Source organism: Culex pipiens, chromosome 2 (assembly GCF_016801865.2).
Source record: "Culex pipiens pallens isolate TS chromosome 2, TS_CPP_V2, whole genome shotgun sequence".
NCBI lineage: Eukaryota > Metazoa > Arthropoda > Insecta > Diptera > Culicidae > Culex > Culex pipiens.
The window spans coordinates 174,260,420-174,278,188 of record NC_068938.1 but is presented as its reverse complement, the minus strand read 5'-3'; the positions used below and the strand labels follow the sequence as shown (position 1 = coordinate 174,278,188).

At 38.5% G+C, this 17,769-nt stretch overlaps 1 protein-coding gene and 2 long non-coding RNA genes across 3 annotated transcripts; 2 read left to right on the top strand and 1 right to left on the bottom strand.

Moving 5' to 3' along the window:
* Window positions 1–3,290: 3,290 nt before the first annotated feature.
* LOC120416989 (dihydrolipoyl dehydrogenase, mitochondrial) lies at window positions 3,291–12,085 on the bottom strand. The gene is made up of 4 exons (XM_039578915.2): window positions 11,892–12,085; window positions 11,568–11,717; window positions 3,863–5,035; window positions 3,291–3,808 (listed from the first exon to the last, which is right to left on the bottom strand). The coding sequence occupies exons 1-4, from the start codon at window positions 11,931–11,933 to the stop codon at window positions 3,653–3,655; spliced, it is 1,521 nt and encodes a 506-aa protein (XP_039434849.1). The 5' UTR covers window positions 11,934–12,085; the 3' UTR covers window positions 3,291–3,652.
* A 3,349-nt stretch (window positions 12,086–15,434) lies between these two features.
* LOC120417011 (uncharacterized) lies at window positions 15,435–16,314 on the top strand. The gene is made up of 3 exons (XR_005605411.2): window positions 15,435–15,627; window positions 15,687–15,756; window positions 15,816–16,314. It is a non-coding gene; the product is annotated as an uncharacterized LOC120417011 (long non-coding RNA).
* Window positions 16,315–16,412: 98 nt separating this feature from the next.
* On the top strand, window positions 16,413–17,334 carry LOC120417009 (uncharacterized). Its single transcript, XR_005605410.2, has 3 exons — window positions 16,413–16,650; window positions 16,710–16,779; window positions 16,839–17,334. It is a non-coding gene; the product is annotated as an uncharacterized LOC120417009 (long non-coding RNA).
* The last annotated feature ends 435 nt before the right edge of the window (window positions 17,335–17,769 follow it).

Here is a 17,769-nt window from a genome sequence, read left to right as displayed (position 1 = left end):
CGATCTACGAAGCGATCGTGCACGGCGGTTTCATGATGCAGAGCGACTCGCTGGTAATGTCGGACATTGTGGAGAAGCTGGCCGAGTGCAGCCAGGAAACTGAGGAAAGCCTCAACCGGTTGCGGAAGCACTTGCAGGAAGAAACAGCTTCAGCTTCACAAAAAATGATCGAGGATCTCATTTCCCACGGCACCGCCGACTACCTCTCAAGCCTCTCCAAGTACGACGAAAACAAGATCGCCAAGCTGGCCACCCTGCTGGACGCGCTCCGGGATTGGTACGATCTGTTCAAAACCACCCTCAACGATGAGTTTACGCAGGAAGAAAGCACCACGAGTCCACAAAGCCGATACGGTAGCGATCTCGACTGGCAGAACGACCTGCTGGAGAGGATAACGGACACCGTCAGCTTGCTGGAGTGCCGAAACAACCGAGAAACCCACCTGAAGCAATCAATCCTAACCTCGATCAACTCGTTGATCGCGCTATACGAACATCTAACCAGCAAATATCCAGAAATTTCCATTCCAACCATCGCGCTCAGCACGTTCAGCTCGCAACAGATCTTCAAACACTTCCAGAACATCCACAAGCACCGACTATCGTCGATCGACAACATCCTCTTCCAAATGAGCGTAGCGATCGCGAAAAGCGATCCCACCTCAATGACCTCCAAACTCGCCGCCCAATCCGCTCTCCCACCCAAAAACCACAAATTCGCCCCTTCAGAACCCACCCTGGACGAATCCCTCGCACCAATAACCGAAAACGAAGCGGTCCCATCCCTCGCCAAACTGATCGCCAACGACCTCAAGGAAAAGTTCGACTACCTCGCGGATCAAACGTTCGTGATCGAGCGCAAGAACAACAGCTACGTCGTCCTGCCCGAGCAGTCCGAATCGGGCGTGGTCGAGCCGTCCCGTCTCTGGATCGAGCAAGCCCGGCGGCTCGAGTCGTACTTTGCCGAGGTTAGCTTCTACAAGAATGATTGTCTCGCGGAGGGACTGGTGAGTTCGATCGCGCGGCGGCATCCGAAAATGGCACGCGAGATTATCGAAATGTACGTGGAGAAGCGGATCGCGGTGAAGATCAACAACCTGAACCGGAAGCTGGCGAGCGTGGGTTAATAAAGATCTGTTTTACGTACCACTCAAGTACCACTTGAACCTTCTTTCAATTCAATCAAGGTTGTTAATGATAAGATTATCGAGGTTTAAGTACTCCCTGGAGATCAGATCTGTGAGTCTACCGCCGTAACAAGCAAAAGGTTAGCAGTTTTTGTCTACGGGTCATACCAACATACAGGGTTCTTCTTCTTACGGACGGCGCGGATCGCGCGGATGGCGCGGATTTGGCGAGGATTTGCTGGTTAATTTGGCTTAAATTAATTGAGAGAGATTGATTGACTTTCAGGAATTACGATAATTTGTTGTTTTTTTCATTGAGTGCAAAAATTTCAATTTATTATTAATTGAAAATGTTTGTTTGTATTTTCTTAATACGAACCTTCGAAAAATGAAGATGAAGATTTTTTTTTCATAAAATTATTTTGAAGATGAAGATTAAGTAGACATTATTTCTTAAATGTATTGTTGAGGATTTCCTAAAAACATTTATTACTACACTCAACTCGATACATATATATTTTTTTTATATTACAAACTATTCCCGAAGACAAAGACATTGGGATGTAACAAAATACGATATTTTTCTAAATTGAAACATTCTTGGCGAAAAGTAAAAAAGATTAGAACATTCAAAAATAAATGCTCCATCATTCAAAATTCAAAGTTCCAGAAATTAAAAAAATTGGAATAATTTTTTATTTAAATAGTTTTTTTATTCAAAAAAAATCAGATTAAATTTATTTTCGAAATTTCTAAAACCGGAAATTTCTTAATTCAAAATTTAAAAAATCTGAAATTCAAAACTCCAAAAAATTAGGAAATCAAAAATTTAAAAAAAAATCAAAATTTTGAAACTTGAAAATATTTAATTTTAAAACGATTTACAAAACCAAAAAAAAAACATCTTGAGTCTCAAATAATTTATGAATTCTTGAAATTCGAAAATTCTGAAATTGTGAAATTCTGAAATTCTGAAGTTCTGTAATTCTTAAATTCTTAAATTCTGAAATTCTGAAATTCTGAAATTCTTAAATTCTTAAATTCTTAAATTCTTAAATTCTTGAATTCTTAAATTCTTAAATTCTTAAATTTTCTAAATTTTCTAAATTTTCTAAATTTTCTAAATTTTCTAAATTTTCTAAATTTTCTAAATTTTCTAAATTTTCTAAATTTTCTAAATTTTCTAAACTTTCTAAATTTTCTAAATTTTCTAATTTCTTTAAATTCTCTAAATTCTCTAAATTCTTAAAATTCTTTAAATTCTCTAAATTCTCTAAACTTTCTAAATTCTCTAAATTCTCTAAATTCTCTAAACTTTCTAAATTCTCTAAATTCTCTATATTCTCTAAATTCTCTAAATTCTCTATATTCTCTATATTCTCTAAATTCTCTAAATTCTTAAATTTTCTAAATTCTCTAAATTCTCTAAATTCTCTAAATTCTTTAAATTCTCTATATTCTCTAAATTCTCTAAATTCTCTATATTCTCTTTATTCTCTAAATTCTCTAAATTCTCTAAATTCTCTGAATTCTCTAAATTCTTAAATTTTCTAAATTCTCTAAATTCTCTAAATTCTCTATATTCTCTAAATTCTCTAAATTCTCTAAATTCTCTAAATTCTCTATATTCTCTAAATTCTCTATATTCTCTAAATTCTCTAAATTCTTAAATTCTTAAATTTTCTAAATTCTCTAAATTCTCTAAATTCTCTAAATTCTCTAAATTCCTAAATTTTCTAAATTCTCTAAATTCTCTAAATTCTCTATATTCTCTATATTCTCTAAATTCTCTATATTCTCTAAATTCTTTAAATTCTCTAAATTCTCTAAATTCTCTAAATTCTCTAAATTTTCTAAATTCTCGAAATTCTCGAAATTCTCTATAATCTCTAAACTCTCTATATTCTCTAAATTCTCGAAATTCTCTATAATCTCTAAATTCTCTAAATTCTCTAAATTATCTAAATTCTTAAATTCTTAAATTCTGACCTCTTGCTTGTTACGGCGGACACAATAGATCTTAGATAAAGGGAATCCTTGAATGACCAGGAAATCCCAAATATAGTTACAATCGTCGAGTTATCGTCGACAAGGTTATCGACTAACAATCTTGAAATTAATCTGACCAGGGACTGTCATCGAATAAGCACAAACCCTTGAAACTAGATTGTATCTAAAACAATAATTTAATAGATTTCATACGCTTTTTGATACAAAATAGCAGAATTGCTTCATTTCTTCAAACTCATCTGCCTGCGCGGTAGGGGGGAGAGTCACTTTCACATTCGGGGGGGAGTCAGAACGGAGTCGTCAATCTTCTCTCCTCGCAGTTCGTGTTACCAATCGTGTATTTTGTTTCTTCTTCTATGAATTCGGGTGGTGCTTTTGAAGCGATTCCACGGCGTGACGTAATTTTTTACAACCGGGCTTTGCGTTTTTTCGTATGGTTCTGGATGATGGCGACCACGCCACGAAGGCGTGTGTGAGATGTTATTAGAGATATATTGGGGACAACACACTTACGCTTAGAAGTTGATGGGCTTGCCGAAGGAGGCGGCCGTGTGGGCTTCCCGGAGGGCTTCCGCGCAGGTCGGGTGAGCGTGGCACACGCGGGCCACATCCTCGGCCGACGCACCGTACTCCATGGCGAGGACCGACTCGTTGATGAGCTCACCGGCGGCCTGCAAGAAAAATAGTTAGAAGACGCATCAACCCACAGCGAACTGATTACTTACGGGTCCAATGATGTGCACGCCGAGCACGCGGTCCGTCTGCTTGTCGGCCAGCACCTTGACGAAACCGTCCGTCTCGTTGTTGGTCTTGGCGCGCGAGTTGGCCGCGAACGGGAACTTGCCCACGTTGTACGGAATGCCCTCGGCCTTCAGCTCCTCCTCGTTCTTGCCAACCCAGGCCACCTCCGGGTGGGTGTACACCACGCTCGGCACGCAGTTGTAGTCGATGTGCACGTGGCCACCCTGCATTCCCTCGACGCACACGATGCCCTCGTCCTCGGCCTTGTGGGCCAACATCGGCCCGTGGATGCAATCGCCGATCGCGTGAATGCTCGGCACGATCGTCTGGAACATGTTGTTAACCGGAATCCGACCTCGGTCATCCTTCACGATGCCAACATTTTCCAACCCGAGACCCTCCGTAAACGGACGACGACCGACCGACACCAGCAGCACGTCAAACTCCAGATCTTGCTTTTTACCATCCTTAACATTCTCCACACTGACCGTAACTCCGCTGCCCGTCTTCGAAGCGCTAATCACCTTCGTTCCCAGCAAAAACTTGAATCCCTGCTTGGTCAGCACCTTCTGGAAGGTCTTCGAAACCTCCTGATCGATACCGGCACCACCAATCGCGCTCAAAAACTCGATAGCAGTCACCTCCGATCCCAACCGACCCCAAACCGATCCCAACTCCAGCCCAATCACACCAGCTCCAATCAGTCCCATCCGCTTCGGGACCGCCTTCAGCTTCAGCGCACCCGTCGACGACACAATCGTCTCCTCATCGACCTCGATACCCGGGAACGGAGTCACCTCCGAACCGGTCGCAATCATGATGTTCTTCGCATTAACAACCTCCTCGCTGCCATCGCTCTTCTTGGCCACGACCGTGTTCGGCCCCGTAATCGTGCCCCATCCGTTGATGTGCGTGATCTGGTTCTTCTTGAACAGCTGGGCGATGCCACCGGTCAGCGCCTTGACGGCCTTCGATTTCTGACCCATCAGCACTTCCAGATCCAGCCGGACATTCTCCACCATGATGCCGCGGGACGCCAGGTCACCCGAGTGAGCCATGTGGTAGTAGTGGGAGTTGTTGAGCAGGGCCTTCGACGGGATGCAGCCCACGTTCAGGCAGGTGCCGCCGAGGGTGTCGTTCTTCTCGATGCATACCGTCTGGAATAAAAGAGAAAATTAAATTAAATCTTCTTGCTACTTTGTTTTTTTTCTCCATGCAAGTCTCCATACAAGTTTGGGAGTTATCTATAAATATTCCGAACATCTTCATCTAGAGCAGTGGTCACCAAACTGCGGCCCGCGGAATAAGTCTTGAGTTTTTTTTTTTTTTTTTTTTGAAAAGGTCCTATAATTTATTGGCTTTCATATGTTTATAGGGCCTATTCAAAAAATACTCTAGAAGTATTAAAAAGCGCTTTCTGATTTTCAAAAAAAAATGTAAAACGTTAAAGCAGGCCAAGGGTGGATGATACTGATGATATTCGTCGGTTGACGCCCAGGCGAGGAACATCCCGGAAGGAGCCCAACTACATCCGTAGTGCTGTTATCTTGGTCAAAACAGTTTAGCTCTGGTTCCTTGCAAGTGTCCTATTTTCTTACCTCCACGTTGGCTTGGTTTAGTCATCATGATGACAAGGAGTAACCTAGCTAGTGGCCTGTGGACGGCTCGTAAACCTTTGACCAGCGAGGGTCAGAGTCGAGACGGCTAGAAGAAAGGGGCGCGTCAATTTGGGAAAGGGAAGTAATTTGTGATTGTAGACGGTATTGTTTTGATTCGCAGTATGTTGAGTCAACTGCTGTGGATGTACCTGAACGTCGCAGAACGGGGTTTCTCTCCTTTCCATTTCCAGCTACCATCTATCTCCTGTTCTTATTTTGCTCTACTGATTCTCACTTCTTCACTGATTCTTCTGTTTACCATTTGATTTTGATTGTATTAACTCTTGTTTTTCGTATCTTTCAATGCTTGTAACTCTTTTTTGCCAAATAATGTTGCTTTAACAAGCTTTGTTTTTCTTTAAAATAAACCTTCCCCTAATGTACTAGTAATATCAAGTCTATTTATCATTTGCCTATTATTTGTTGATTTACTTCTTTATTTATTTATATGAATATTTTTTTATCTGCCCTATAAGCTATCATAACAATAATCTAAGCTTGTTTGTTATCTCTATTTATTAACTATTGCCTATTTCTATATCTACTACATGAAGCTTCTACTTTTTATTTTTAAACATACATTTATGATTCTCTTGCTATTGATTCTTCATAAAGTATATTCTTCTTTACTGTCTATTGTCTTCAATCTTCACCCTTTTCTTCAAACAAGTGAGGTTCGAGTCCTTACTCAATTTATGGAATGGTTAAAGGATGAACACAAATATTACTATTGTATTTTTGCTAATTTTTATAAAATGCTTGGGACCAAAAAATGTAACAACACACCGCGTCAGAAGAAATGGCAACAGATAAACAAGATCCAACACTAGGAAAGATTTCGGGAGAAATTAATAACCAGTAAATAACAATAAGTTTTTGAATTCAAACTAACACCTAAATAAATGTTGTTGTTGATTCCAAATCGTAACCGGAACAGGTGCGAATGCCTGGCACGAACACTCAAAGCGTGTTCTAGCGTGTTGCTCGTACTGACTCAGAGCAAGGGTGAGATGTAGGTGTAAGGGCAGTGCGTGTCCATCGGGAATCTGGTGCATAAGATCGGTCAAGGCCAGTTCTTACAACGAAAATTGCGAAATAGCGAATTGCGAAAAATGTAAAACGTTCAAAGTTTCAAAATTCATTCAAATTATTTAAAAATCATTGAAAAGAGTTTCAAGATGTTTTAAGCAAAACAAAAAACAATCCAATTTTTTTTTGAACCGCAAAAAAAAAATATTTTCTATAAAATGTAAATTTGGTGAAGTGCACATTTTGAAGGATAAAAATATCGAATTGAATGAAAACTTAATTTTTGCGCAGTTAATTTAATTGGAAGGGATTGGTTAAGAAATACAGTTTGCGAACATTTTAAAATTGGGAAACAATTAATTACATGTGAAACCAAATGAAAAAGTTGTGCAAAAAAATAGTTAATCGAAATTCAATTTTCAAATTATTCAAATTTACAATTTCATAATTTTCATTAATTTTTATTTGTGTTTCACATGCGGCTCGCTATACTATGGCATATTTCCAAAATGGCCCTAGAGAAAAGAATTTCGGATCGATTTGGTGTCTTCGGTTAAGTCGTTTCGAGATTATCATGATCGATTTGGTGTCTCCGGCAAAGTTGTAGGTTATGATTAGATATTGTCAAAAACCAATAGGTACACGGAAAAAAATGATCCTGATGTTTTTATTTGACTTTTCATCACTATAAGTTGAATCAAAATACAGTGTCATCCCGTTTTTGGCAACACGACGTGATTTTTAACACGGCAACAGGGATGTTGCCAAAATTGGGAACACTTAAAAAGTGAATTTTAATCTAATCTAATCTAATCGAACACAAGCGCAGCCAGTCCGAAGAAAGCATCCTGGAAGAACTTGTGGTAAGATTACGCCTCAAGTCCTTTCTTGTCAATATTAATGATTACAGTACATCCGAGTTACCCCGAAAATGTATAGCAAAAATTAAAGCGGCCAGGCCTACTGCGTTGCATTAACCGCAGAGACAGATTCTGTGAACGGATCACATTTCACAGAATCATCAGGGGAGGAAGGATGCGTGGACATACCGTACCAAACGCTCCGAATCAGTTGTGGTGATGATGATTTTTTGACTTAAAAAAAAAGATTTATGATAAAAGATATTATCTCTTCTCTATATATATAAAAAATTTCGATGGTTTTGTTCGAACGCGAATCAGTTCAATACGGAGCGTCGGATCGAGGTGCTCTTTGTTGCGTTGGGTTCGTATAAGCCCAAGGAAGGTTCTTACGCCAAAAAGTGGCAACTTTAGCCACTCTGGAACCGATTCCGGAAAATCTGCAGATTGTATGGGAAAAGTTGCGTAAAATCAAATTTTGATCATAGGAGGCTGAATAAGGAAAAAAGCTAAAAACGTCAACAAACGAAAAAAGGAAAAGACGAAGTTTTTCGGGTAAGGCTTGTTTGCAATAAAAACAATGATATTTTAAGTTATAACTAATTAATTTATTTTTATTAGTATTTCGATGATAAAATTATCAAACTTATTTTGGTGTTGCCGAATCGGAAATAATTGAAGAAATTATTGCCAAAATCGGGTGTTGCCAAAAATGTGATGGCACTGTATGCATTTTTTATATTTCTAGAGTTTTTTTTGAAAAGGTCCTATAAACAAAATTTTCAATTTTTGCTTTTTGGGTGTTCTTAGAACCGCCTTGAGTCAGGGGTATTCAAAAACACCCAAAAAGCAAAAAGTGAAAATTTTGTTTATAAAACCTTTTCAAAAAAAAACTCGAGATTTTGAGGGGACTAAAAAGTGCATCTTTTGCACTTGAGTTTAGGATGGTAAAAAATCATGAACCGAAGTAATGATTTGTTTTTAATTGTGATTTTTGTAAAAAAAATCTATGTTATTATTAAAAAAAGATCATTTTAGATGTAATAATCAAACTTGCATTTGAAAATGACATTAAAACATTTATGCGATCATGTGCAGTTCAGTTTCTTTGCAATTTAAAAAATATTGTATGAAGGAAAAGCACCACTGCAAAAATATTCTCGAAAGGCTAAGATCAACACGCGATATCTTCGAAACTGTTAGTTCGATTTTAATGTTAAAAAGTGAAACTTTTGTGAAGTTTTCTGCTTTTTTCAATAAAAATAATTTTGAAATTTTATAATCTAGTTCAGCATTTGAAAATGTGAAAAAATAGTGTTTTAGTCCACTAAAAAAGTTTTTTTGTTTAACATTTTTTCGAAATTATTTTTTTTGGAGAGAGCAGAAAATGTAAAAAAACAAATTCCACAAGGATTCCCTTAAAACATTCAAAAGCCCCAAAATTGTATGGAGCCTTCCATGGAGAAACTAATCATGCCAAATGAGCAAGTTTCATTCAAACGTATAGAATTAATCACCAAAATCTCATTACAATTTTGGTGAAGGACAAATAACGATGAAAATCAGCTTTTTGCCTTCCTCACCTTACTGAGGAAAGGCTATAAAATCTCTCGAAAAATGAACTTTTCAACTAGACCTCATAGACCTACCTTCATTTTTACATATCGACTCAAAATCACCAGCTGAGCAAATGTCTGAATGTAGACATGTGTACCGAATCAATGTCACTGGAATATCTCGTCACTGACTGAGCCGATTTTGACCGAATTGGCCTCATTCGATTCGTCTTGGGGTCCCATAAGTCCCTATTGAAATGTATAAGATTTAGTTAAGCACTTCAAAAGTTATGCTTAAAAAACTGCTGCATATGAATTTCACAATTTGCAAAAAAGGGTGGTTTTTGCATGGAAACCTGCCATATTATATATTTATAGAAAGGTTCTGAAATGACCTTTCTTGTGGATTAAGAATTTTTAAGACCTGACTTACCTATCTAAAATCACAAGCAGTTTAAAAAATGGTCTGAATTTACATAACCTCAATCTGTTTCCCCACGGTGGTTTATGTACAATCTTGACATAAAGTCTGTAGGCAGTCTGTTTTTTTAATTCATCACTTATTTTTATTAGGACCTCTTTGGTGCTGCGATCACGTTATCCATAAACCATGTGGACACTTTAGGGGGTCGGAATCACTCTTTAAATTAGAGGAAGGCACCAACCACCTAAAGGTGGATTAAGTAACGTTTTTTTAATTTTAATTTATTAAATATACTCTGCTTCTGGTTGAAGTGAAAATACCTGATTTTTTTTTTTTTGAATCTTTAAATTAGGATGGTCAGTATTTTTACATTTACTTTCAAAATAATTGAACTATTTTTTAGTTACTTTTTTAAACCATGGACTTTAAAAAAAACGAAGTTGACTTTATAGCTGTCGGCCACCATTGCTAGTACCAACCACTAGTGTCTTCCTTTTTAACTACAAGGACTTCGCCGCCCTGGGCTCCTAAGTGTACTAGAGTATGGCACGGAGCGACGGCGCCGAATACCCATATTTACAAAAAGAATTTTAGAGCGCCCGCCGCGGGATTCCAGTGCGCGGTCCGATTGATCCACACGGGCGGGACCATGGACTGTAAACTGTTGTTTTTATTGGGTCATTGAGCTCGAGAATAACACCAAAACTGCCTTAAAAATGATCCGAAAATATATAATCCAAGACGATAACCAATAGGTATTGAAAATATTATGCATTCCACTGATTCAAATAAACATTCGATTCAAAAATCTAAAAGCTTGTACTTACATACATTATTTTATAATATTTTATCAAATCATAAAATTATATCATAATAATAAATTGCATCCAAAATATACTTCAAAATACGATTACCTGATACATTTATTTGAAGAAATGTATCCATTTTTTTTTTTCGTCGTATCCATGAAAGGATACAATTTCAATGGAAATTCTGCACTTATTTAAAAAACGTTACTTAATCCACCCTTAGGTGGTTGGCGCCTTCCTCACATTTAAAGGGTGCTATCCAAAATGCAAAAAGTGCGTAAATAACACTTAAGTGCTTATAACTTTTGATAGGGTTGTCAGATCTTCAATGTTTTGGACGCGTTGGAAAGCTCTTTTAAATACCTTTCTGAAAATGTATAGCATGACGGGTTTTCTAACAAAAACCACCCTTTTTACAATCTTCCGGACTTTTGTTAAAATCGTTTTTTTAGCATAACTTTTGAAGTACTTAACTAAACTGCAAAATTTAAAATAGCGACTTATGGGACCCCAAGACGGATCGAATGACGCCAAAACGGACAAAATCGGTTCAGCCAATGTCGAGATAATCGAGTGACAATTTTTTGATCAACATCCCACCACACACACAGACATTTGCTCAGAATTTGATTCTGAGTCGAAAGGTATACAAGAAGGTGGGTCTAGGAGGTCGAATTGAGAAGTTCATTTTTCGAGTGATTTTATAGCCTTTCCTCAGTAACGTGAGGAAGGCAAAAAACTTTTTGCCTTCCTAACCTTACTGAGGATAGGCTATAAAATCACTCACGTATACCTATCGACTCAGAATCAATTTTTTAATTTAAATAATTGAATCGTCATCATAGCACCAGTTTCAATAAAGCAACAAATTGAATTTTACTGTCGCTCTCAGATGAGCAGTATTTATCTTGTCTGCTAGAACACTCTTTTTCAATGAGTAATCTTTAATACTCAAGTGAGATGCCCAGCAATTTACACCTGTCTCTTCCACCATAAAGCGGACACATTTTTTCACATTTCTTGCACACATCCCATGACCAACCACGAATCGTCACAAACACAAATCATACGCGAAATTATTCACATTTTATCGATTGCATCACGTTGAGCGATGCGATCGCATGCATTTTCGGTTGATACTGCGCGACATTGACCCCCAAAAAGGTTTTATTTTGAGTAAACAAATTCTTCCTACTATCAACCGAGCCCAGATTAACGGGCTATTTTGTGTTGTATGCTGATAATGTTAGCGCAAAATAGAGTTTCTCCTCATCGAAAGCGAAAATCTCGTGCGCCGTGACGCAAATCCTTCTCCGTTGACGACCACACACACACACTCTTCCCACGACTCACCTTCATGCCCAGCTGGGCGGCCTTGATCGAGGCAACGTATCCACCGGGGCCGGAACCGATCACGACCAGGTCGGCATCGTGTGTCGTCGAGTAGAACCGGCCGTACAGGGCGCCCAGGATCGCACCCGGACTGCGGACTCCGGCATTGCCCTATCGAAGCAGGAAAATAAAACAAAATTTATCAACAAATCGTAACTCACGGCGATCAGCCGATTCTCCCGATCCGGCGAAGGTCATTCCTCCTCTCGGTTGCATAATCGATTCGCAGCAGATTTTTGCTTCTTTTTGCGCCGGAGGGGCGAGCAAAATCGATCCGAAACTCACCTTGGCAGCGAGGTTCACCAAATGCCGAATGTTGCACTGCATCTTGTCTGGCCGATAGAGAAGCAGGTTTTAGAGGGCAGGAAGCAGGTTCTTTAGTGACCACCTAGGAATGGATCTTCGCTCACGGGCAGGAAGGAACGACGACGACACGGCACTTCCCCAAAAAAACTACGCACACACCGCGAATGAATTTGATGTCGCGAAACTGTCACTTTGGCAGAAAAGCGCTGGTGAAAAGGCCTTTTTCGCGAAATTTAACGTTTTGAGAAAAGGCTCGATAGGGTGGCGCATCGTCGTTTACAATACAGTATTTAAAAATAATTTGGAAATTTTTTCTTCTTGAAAAAGTCCTAAAAGCTGATTAACATTCCAACGCCCAAGGCTCCAAAAAAGTTGGAACGGTAACTTCAACTCAATGGTTCTCGGGCATACCTCAACCAATCAAGATGATTCTTCTTTCCAGTGATTTGTTAGGATGTCTAGATGATTCTAGAACTTTGCAGAACTTAATTTGATCAAATCTGTAATTTTTGCGATCAAAAACATCGTTCCAACTTTTTTTTTTCGCGTGTAAAAAAAAAATCGCCAAAAATTCCGCGGAGGCAGTCGTTTTAAAAAAGGTGGAACGACGTTACCGTTCCACCTTTTTTGGGAGGCTTGGGCGTCCGTGTAAGTTGGACATGCGTTGGGCATTCCAGTGTTAAAAACCAATGATTGTTCAAGTTTCAGGTATTACATAATTTTTTTTTTATTTAAAATGATTATGGTTTTGAATTTCTGAAATGAATAATTTTCTAAATTTATTAAAATTTTTAAATTTGAAGTTTTCTATAAGTTTTTATTTTTGTATTTTTGTATTTTTGTATTCTTCTTCGATTTCCTTGAAACTTTGCTCTAAGAGGTAATTTTGGTTCCTGATCATGAATCTGAGGTCCATTATTGATATGTTGGGACAGTGGGGCGGTACGACCCCTTTAATTTTTCTGGATTTTTACTTAGCGATGATCATTTTACGAAAATCCAGAGTTTTTTTTAAAGGACCAATAAACTATTGTCTTTCATATGTTTATAGGACCTAATAAAAAAACTCTTGAAATGTTTTTTTTAAGAAATGACTTTTGACCATTTTTTGACCAGCTTTTCGAATTTTCAACCTCTAAAACTCTATCGTGAGCAGCATCATCACAGATTCATTCTAATATACTTACGCAAATTAGTGAAATCTTGTTTCTTGCAGATTTGAAATTTCTCTTCTATTATATTTCTTGAATACATACTTTTCGCTTCAACTTAATGTAATGTATGCACTTCGGAAGAAACCGGTCAAGAAAAACTTCAAATGGGTGGCAGCTGTAGCGAAAGCAAGCCAGACAGGGTGAAGAAAAGCCCCAAGAAAACTTTCCCTCTCTTTTTTTCTGCCGTTCGCAAAGCTGTTTCTTGACCCCCTTTCTTTTGAAGAGCATACCGGCCTTAAGTTTATTAGGCCAGATTTCCTTAAAAATAATTTTCACTAATTGGGTCCTAAAATTAAGCTTAAATTTGTGATATTATTGTTCACAACGATAAAGGTTATTTTTCTCTATACAATGTCCCATTGTACGACGGCAAAGGACTTAAAATGTATTTTTAAATCCATTTTTTTTAAATAACATCATGGCCCTTCTTGTCAGAAATGGTCCTACTTGACAGCTCGTTCTAAGGGGATCATAGTTGATCAATCGAAAAAATGTTTCCTTGTCAATTTATTTTTTTGCATTTAAATGAAAAAAAGTAATCAGAAATGGTTTTTAATCGTGTTTTATACCGTTGTACATAAAAATTTACCTAGGGCTTTAGGACCCTATTACCAGGATTATTGAAATTGAACTACACGAATTTCTGTGAAATTACTGAGTAATTCTGGAACTACAAGAATTACTTAATTATTCTGAAATTATTGAATCCGAAATTAATCCGGATTATTAACCATTCCAACACGATGGTGGAAATTCCTGACATGAAAAACAAGCCAAAGCACAAGCACAAGATTCCCTCTAGAGTTCGTACCCCAAAGAGATCTCCACGGTTTCTCTCACGCACACTATGATTTTGTGTTAGTATTTGAGCATGAGCATGAGCATGAGAGACCACCCATGGTTGTCCTTCTCCGTTGCTGAACAGGACCGTAATATCCTATCAATACAACTGACCATACGCTTAAACGATCTAATGGTGTTTCCCTTATCAACAGCATGTATGAATGCATTGAAAAGATAAAACATCAAGATCATTAAAACTAGATCTGAAGCAAATAGGTAACAGTCATTGGCCACCAACGGCGCCCGCCATGTCAGTTTGTAGACCTCGGGGGATTGGGACGGGAATGTTAGTTAGCACAGGTTGCTACCAAGGGTGGGTTCTATACGATATCCACACCCCCACGTGTGCCGGAAAACTACTTCTACTTGGGATTTTGTTAGTGGGTAAAGGTAATGGCCAGGATTCATCATAGAGGATGATGATGCGACCCAAATCAATAAATTTTGTTTAATAGTGTGATGTATTAAGCATTCTCAAGGCAAACAGTCGGAAGATGCGGATGAGATTATTCCCGGTTATTTGATGTTGAGTTTAGCATAAATGATTCAATCTTAGACAGCCGGCTGTGGAAAGATAAAACCAAATAAAATGCGAAAACGCGAAACCGCTCGGACCGAAAAACACACACAATCGGGGGGAAAAAAGACGGAAACGGCAACGAAAATCCGGCTTGCTGACCGCGACGCGAACCGTTCAAATTCTCCAAAGCAACTGTCAAACATCCCGAAATCACCCGGGTCGAAATACACACACAATCGGGGGGGAAACAAAGACGGAAACGGCAACGAAAATCCGGCTTGTTTACCGCGACGCGAACCGTTCAAATTCTCCAAAGCAACTGTCAAACATCCCGAAATCACCCGGGACGAAATACACACAATCGGGGGGGAAACAAAGACGGAAACGGCAACGAAAATCCGGCTTGTTTACCGCGACGCGAACCGTTCAAATTCTCCAAAGCAACTGTCAAACATCCCGAAATCACCCGGGACGAAATACACACAATCGGGGGGGGAACAAAGACGGAAACGGCAACGAAAATCCGGCTTGTTTACCGCGACGCGAACCGTTCAAATTCTCCAAAGCAACTGTCAAACATCCCGAAATCACCCGGGACGAAATACACACAATCGGGGGGGAAACAAAGACGGAAACGGCAACGAAAATCCGGCTTGTTTACCGCGACGCGAACCGTTCAAATTCTCTAAAGCAACTGTCAAACATCCCGAAATCACCCGGGTCGAAATACACACACAATCGGGGGGGGAAACAGAGACGGAAACGGCAACGAAAATCCGGCTTGTTTACCGCGACGCGAACCGTTCAAATTCTCCAAAGCAACTGTCAAACATCCCGAAATCACCCGGGACGAAATACACACAATCGGGGGGGGGGAACAAAGACGGAAACGGCAACGAAAATCCGGCTTGTTTACCGCGACGCGAACCGTTCAAATTCTCCACACCGAAAATCCCGATAACACAGATCTGTGTAAAAAAATTACACAGTTTGTTGAACATGTTCTAGCTGTCAAAACTGTGTAGATTTATAACACAGATCTGTGTAAAAAATTACACAGATTTCCGTTCAGCTTCCCTTTCAAACCTGGGTAAAAAATGTAAAAAAGCTAAGATGGCGTCTTTCATGCAGAACTTTGGTAAGTTTTTTTCTCGTGATTATTTATTGTAATATTATTAAAATACTTTTATTTTTTAGATTTTTAACATGCTGATCATCAATTGGACCGTACACCCACAGGGAGCAGTTTGATTCATGAGTTTGTTTCGTAATATATTTCAGCAATATTTGCTACGCAATTCTAACCTAATTTAATTTTTACTCAAGGTGTCCCACATATATTCTCACGGAAAGGATAGGCTTGGTCGGAACCTCGATCCAGAATCCAGAGTTGAACACCAGCAGAGCATCAGCCCGCGCTTACAATTTCCCGGTTCCGGTTCCGGATCTTCCAGAGACAGCACGAGTTAACACTGCGTCGCGTCCAAGTTTTCCAGCTTTTTCGATATTTATTGAATATTGTTTTATGTATGAAGCTCAATTTATGGATTAATAAATCTTGCATTTTTTAATTTTTATTGGCCTGGACATTTTAAATCAACAACTGAATTAAAAATATATTGCAATTTTTTACCCAGATTCTGTGTAATATATTACCCAGATCTGTGTAAAATTTTACACAGATTGCAGTTTCAAAATTACACAGATTTGACAGACAACGATTGTACACAGATCTGTGTACAAGGCTTCGACACAGATTCTGTGTATTCCAGGTTTTGGGCGATCTGTGTCAAATTTTACACAGATCTGTGTTATTTGGATTTTGCGTGCAAAGCAACTCACTATGATTTTGTGTTAGTATTTGTATGTAAAGTATTGTTTTGGTTTTGATCGATTGTGATTGGCTGAATTCCAAGTAGCTGATTTTGTTTACACTCTTTTTACGCAGACATATTCAAATCGAGTACACCGAAAATCCCGATAACACAGATCTGTGTAAAAAAATTACACAGTTTGTTGAACATGTTCTAGCTGTCAAAACTGTGTAGATTTATAACACAGATCTGTGTAAAAAATTACACAGATTTCCGTTCAGCTTCCCTTTCAAACCTGGGTAAAAAATGTAAAAAAGCTAAGATGGCGTCTTTCATGCAGAACTTTGGTAAGTTTTTTTCTCGTGATTATTTATTGTAATATTATTAAAATACTTTTATTTTTTAGATTTTTAACATGCTGATCATCAATTGGACCGTACACCCACAGGGAGCAGTTTGATTCATGAGTTTGTTTCGTAATATATTTCAGCAATATTTGCTACGCAATTCTAACCTAATTTAATTTTTACTCAAGGTGTCCCACATATATTCTCACGGAAAGGATAGGCTTGGTCGGAACCTCGATCCAGAATCCAGAGTTGAACACCAGCAGAGCATCAGCCCGCGCTTACAATTTCCCGGTTCCGGTTCCGGATCTTCCAGAGACAGCACGAGTTAACACTGCGTCGCGTCCAAGTTTTCCAGCTTTTTCGATATTTATTGAATATTGTTTTATGTATGAAGCTCAATTTATGGATTAATAAATCTTGCATTTTTTAATTTTTATTGGCCTGGACATTTTAAATCAACAACTGAATTAAAAATATATTGCAATTTTTTACCCAGATTCTGTGTAATATATTACCCAGATCTGTGTAAAATTTTACACAGATTGCAGTTTCAAAATTACACAGATTTGACAGACAACGATTGTACACAGATCTGTGTACAAGGCTTCGACACAGATTCTGTGTATTCCAGGTTTTGGGCGATCTGTGTCAAATTTTACACAGATCTGTGTTATTTGGATTTTGCGTGTAGACAAATCGCCTGTAAAAACCAGCTGTTTTCGACGTGGTATAACAAAGGACACAGCTAACTCGATTTGCCTATGGCTGTGTGTAATTTTTTTTACAAACTCTCGCGCGTGGTTTGGCAAAGTCATAAATACTTAAAAGTTCTTTGTCAAAAGTGACGAACTGTCACTTTTTACACGAGACTCACATTTACTCTCAAAATAAACGAAATAAACGTATATGTGAGGGCCCGTTCCCCAGTGAAAATTTTGGCACGAGCCTCGAGTCGATTCTGGCTCGAAATGGAACCATATCGACTCGAGTCTCGAGCCAAAGTTCTAACTGGGTCGTTTGACAACAATTGGTGTACAGACTTCTTTTGAATTATATTATTATAATACAGAACCCTAAAATTTAATAACATATCTGTACAACGCTGCTCGCAAGCAA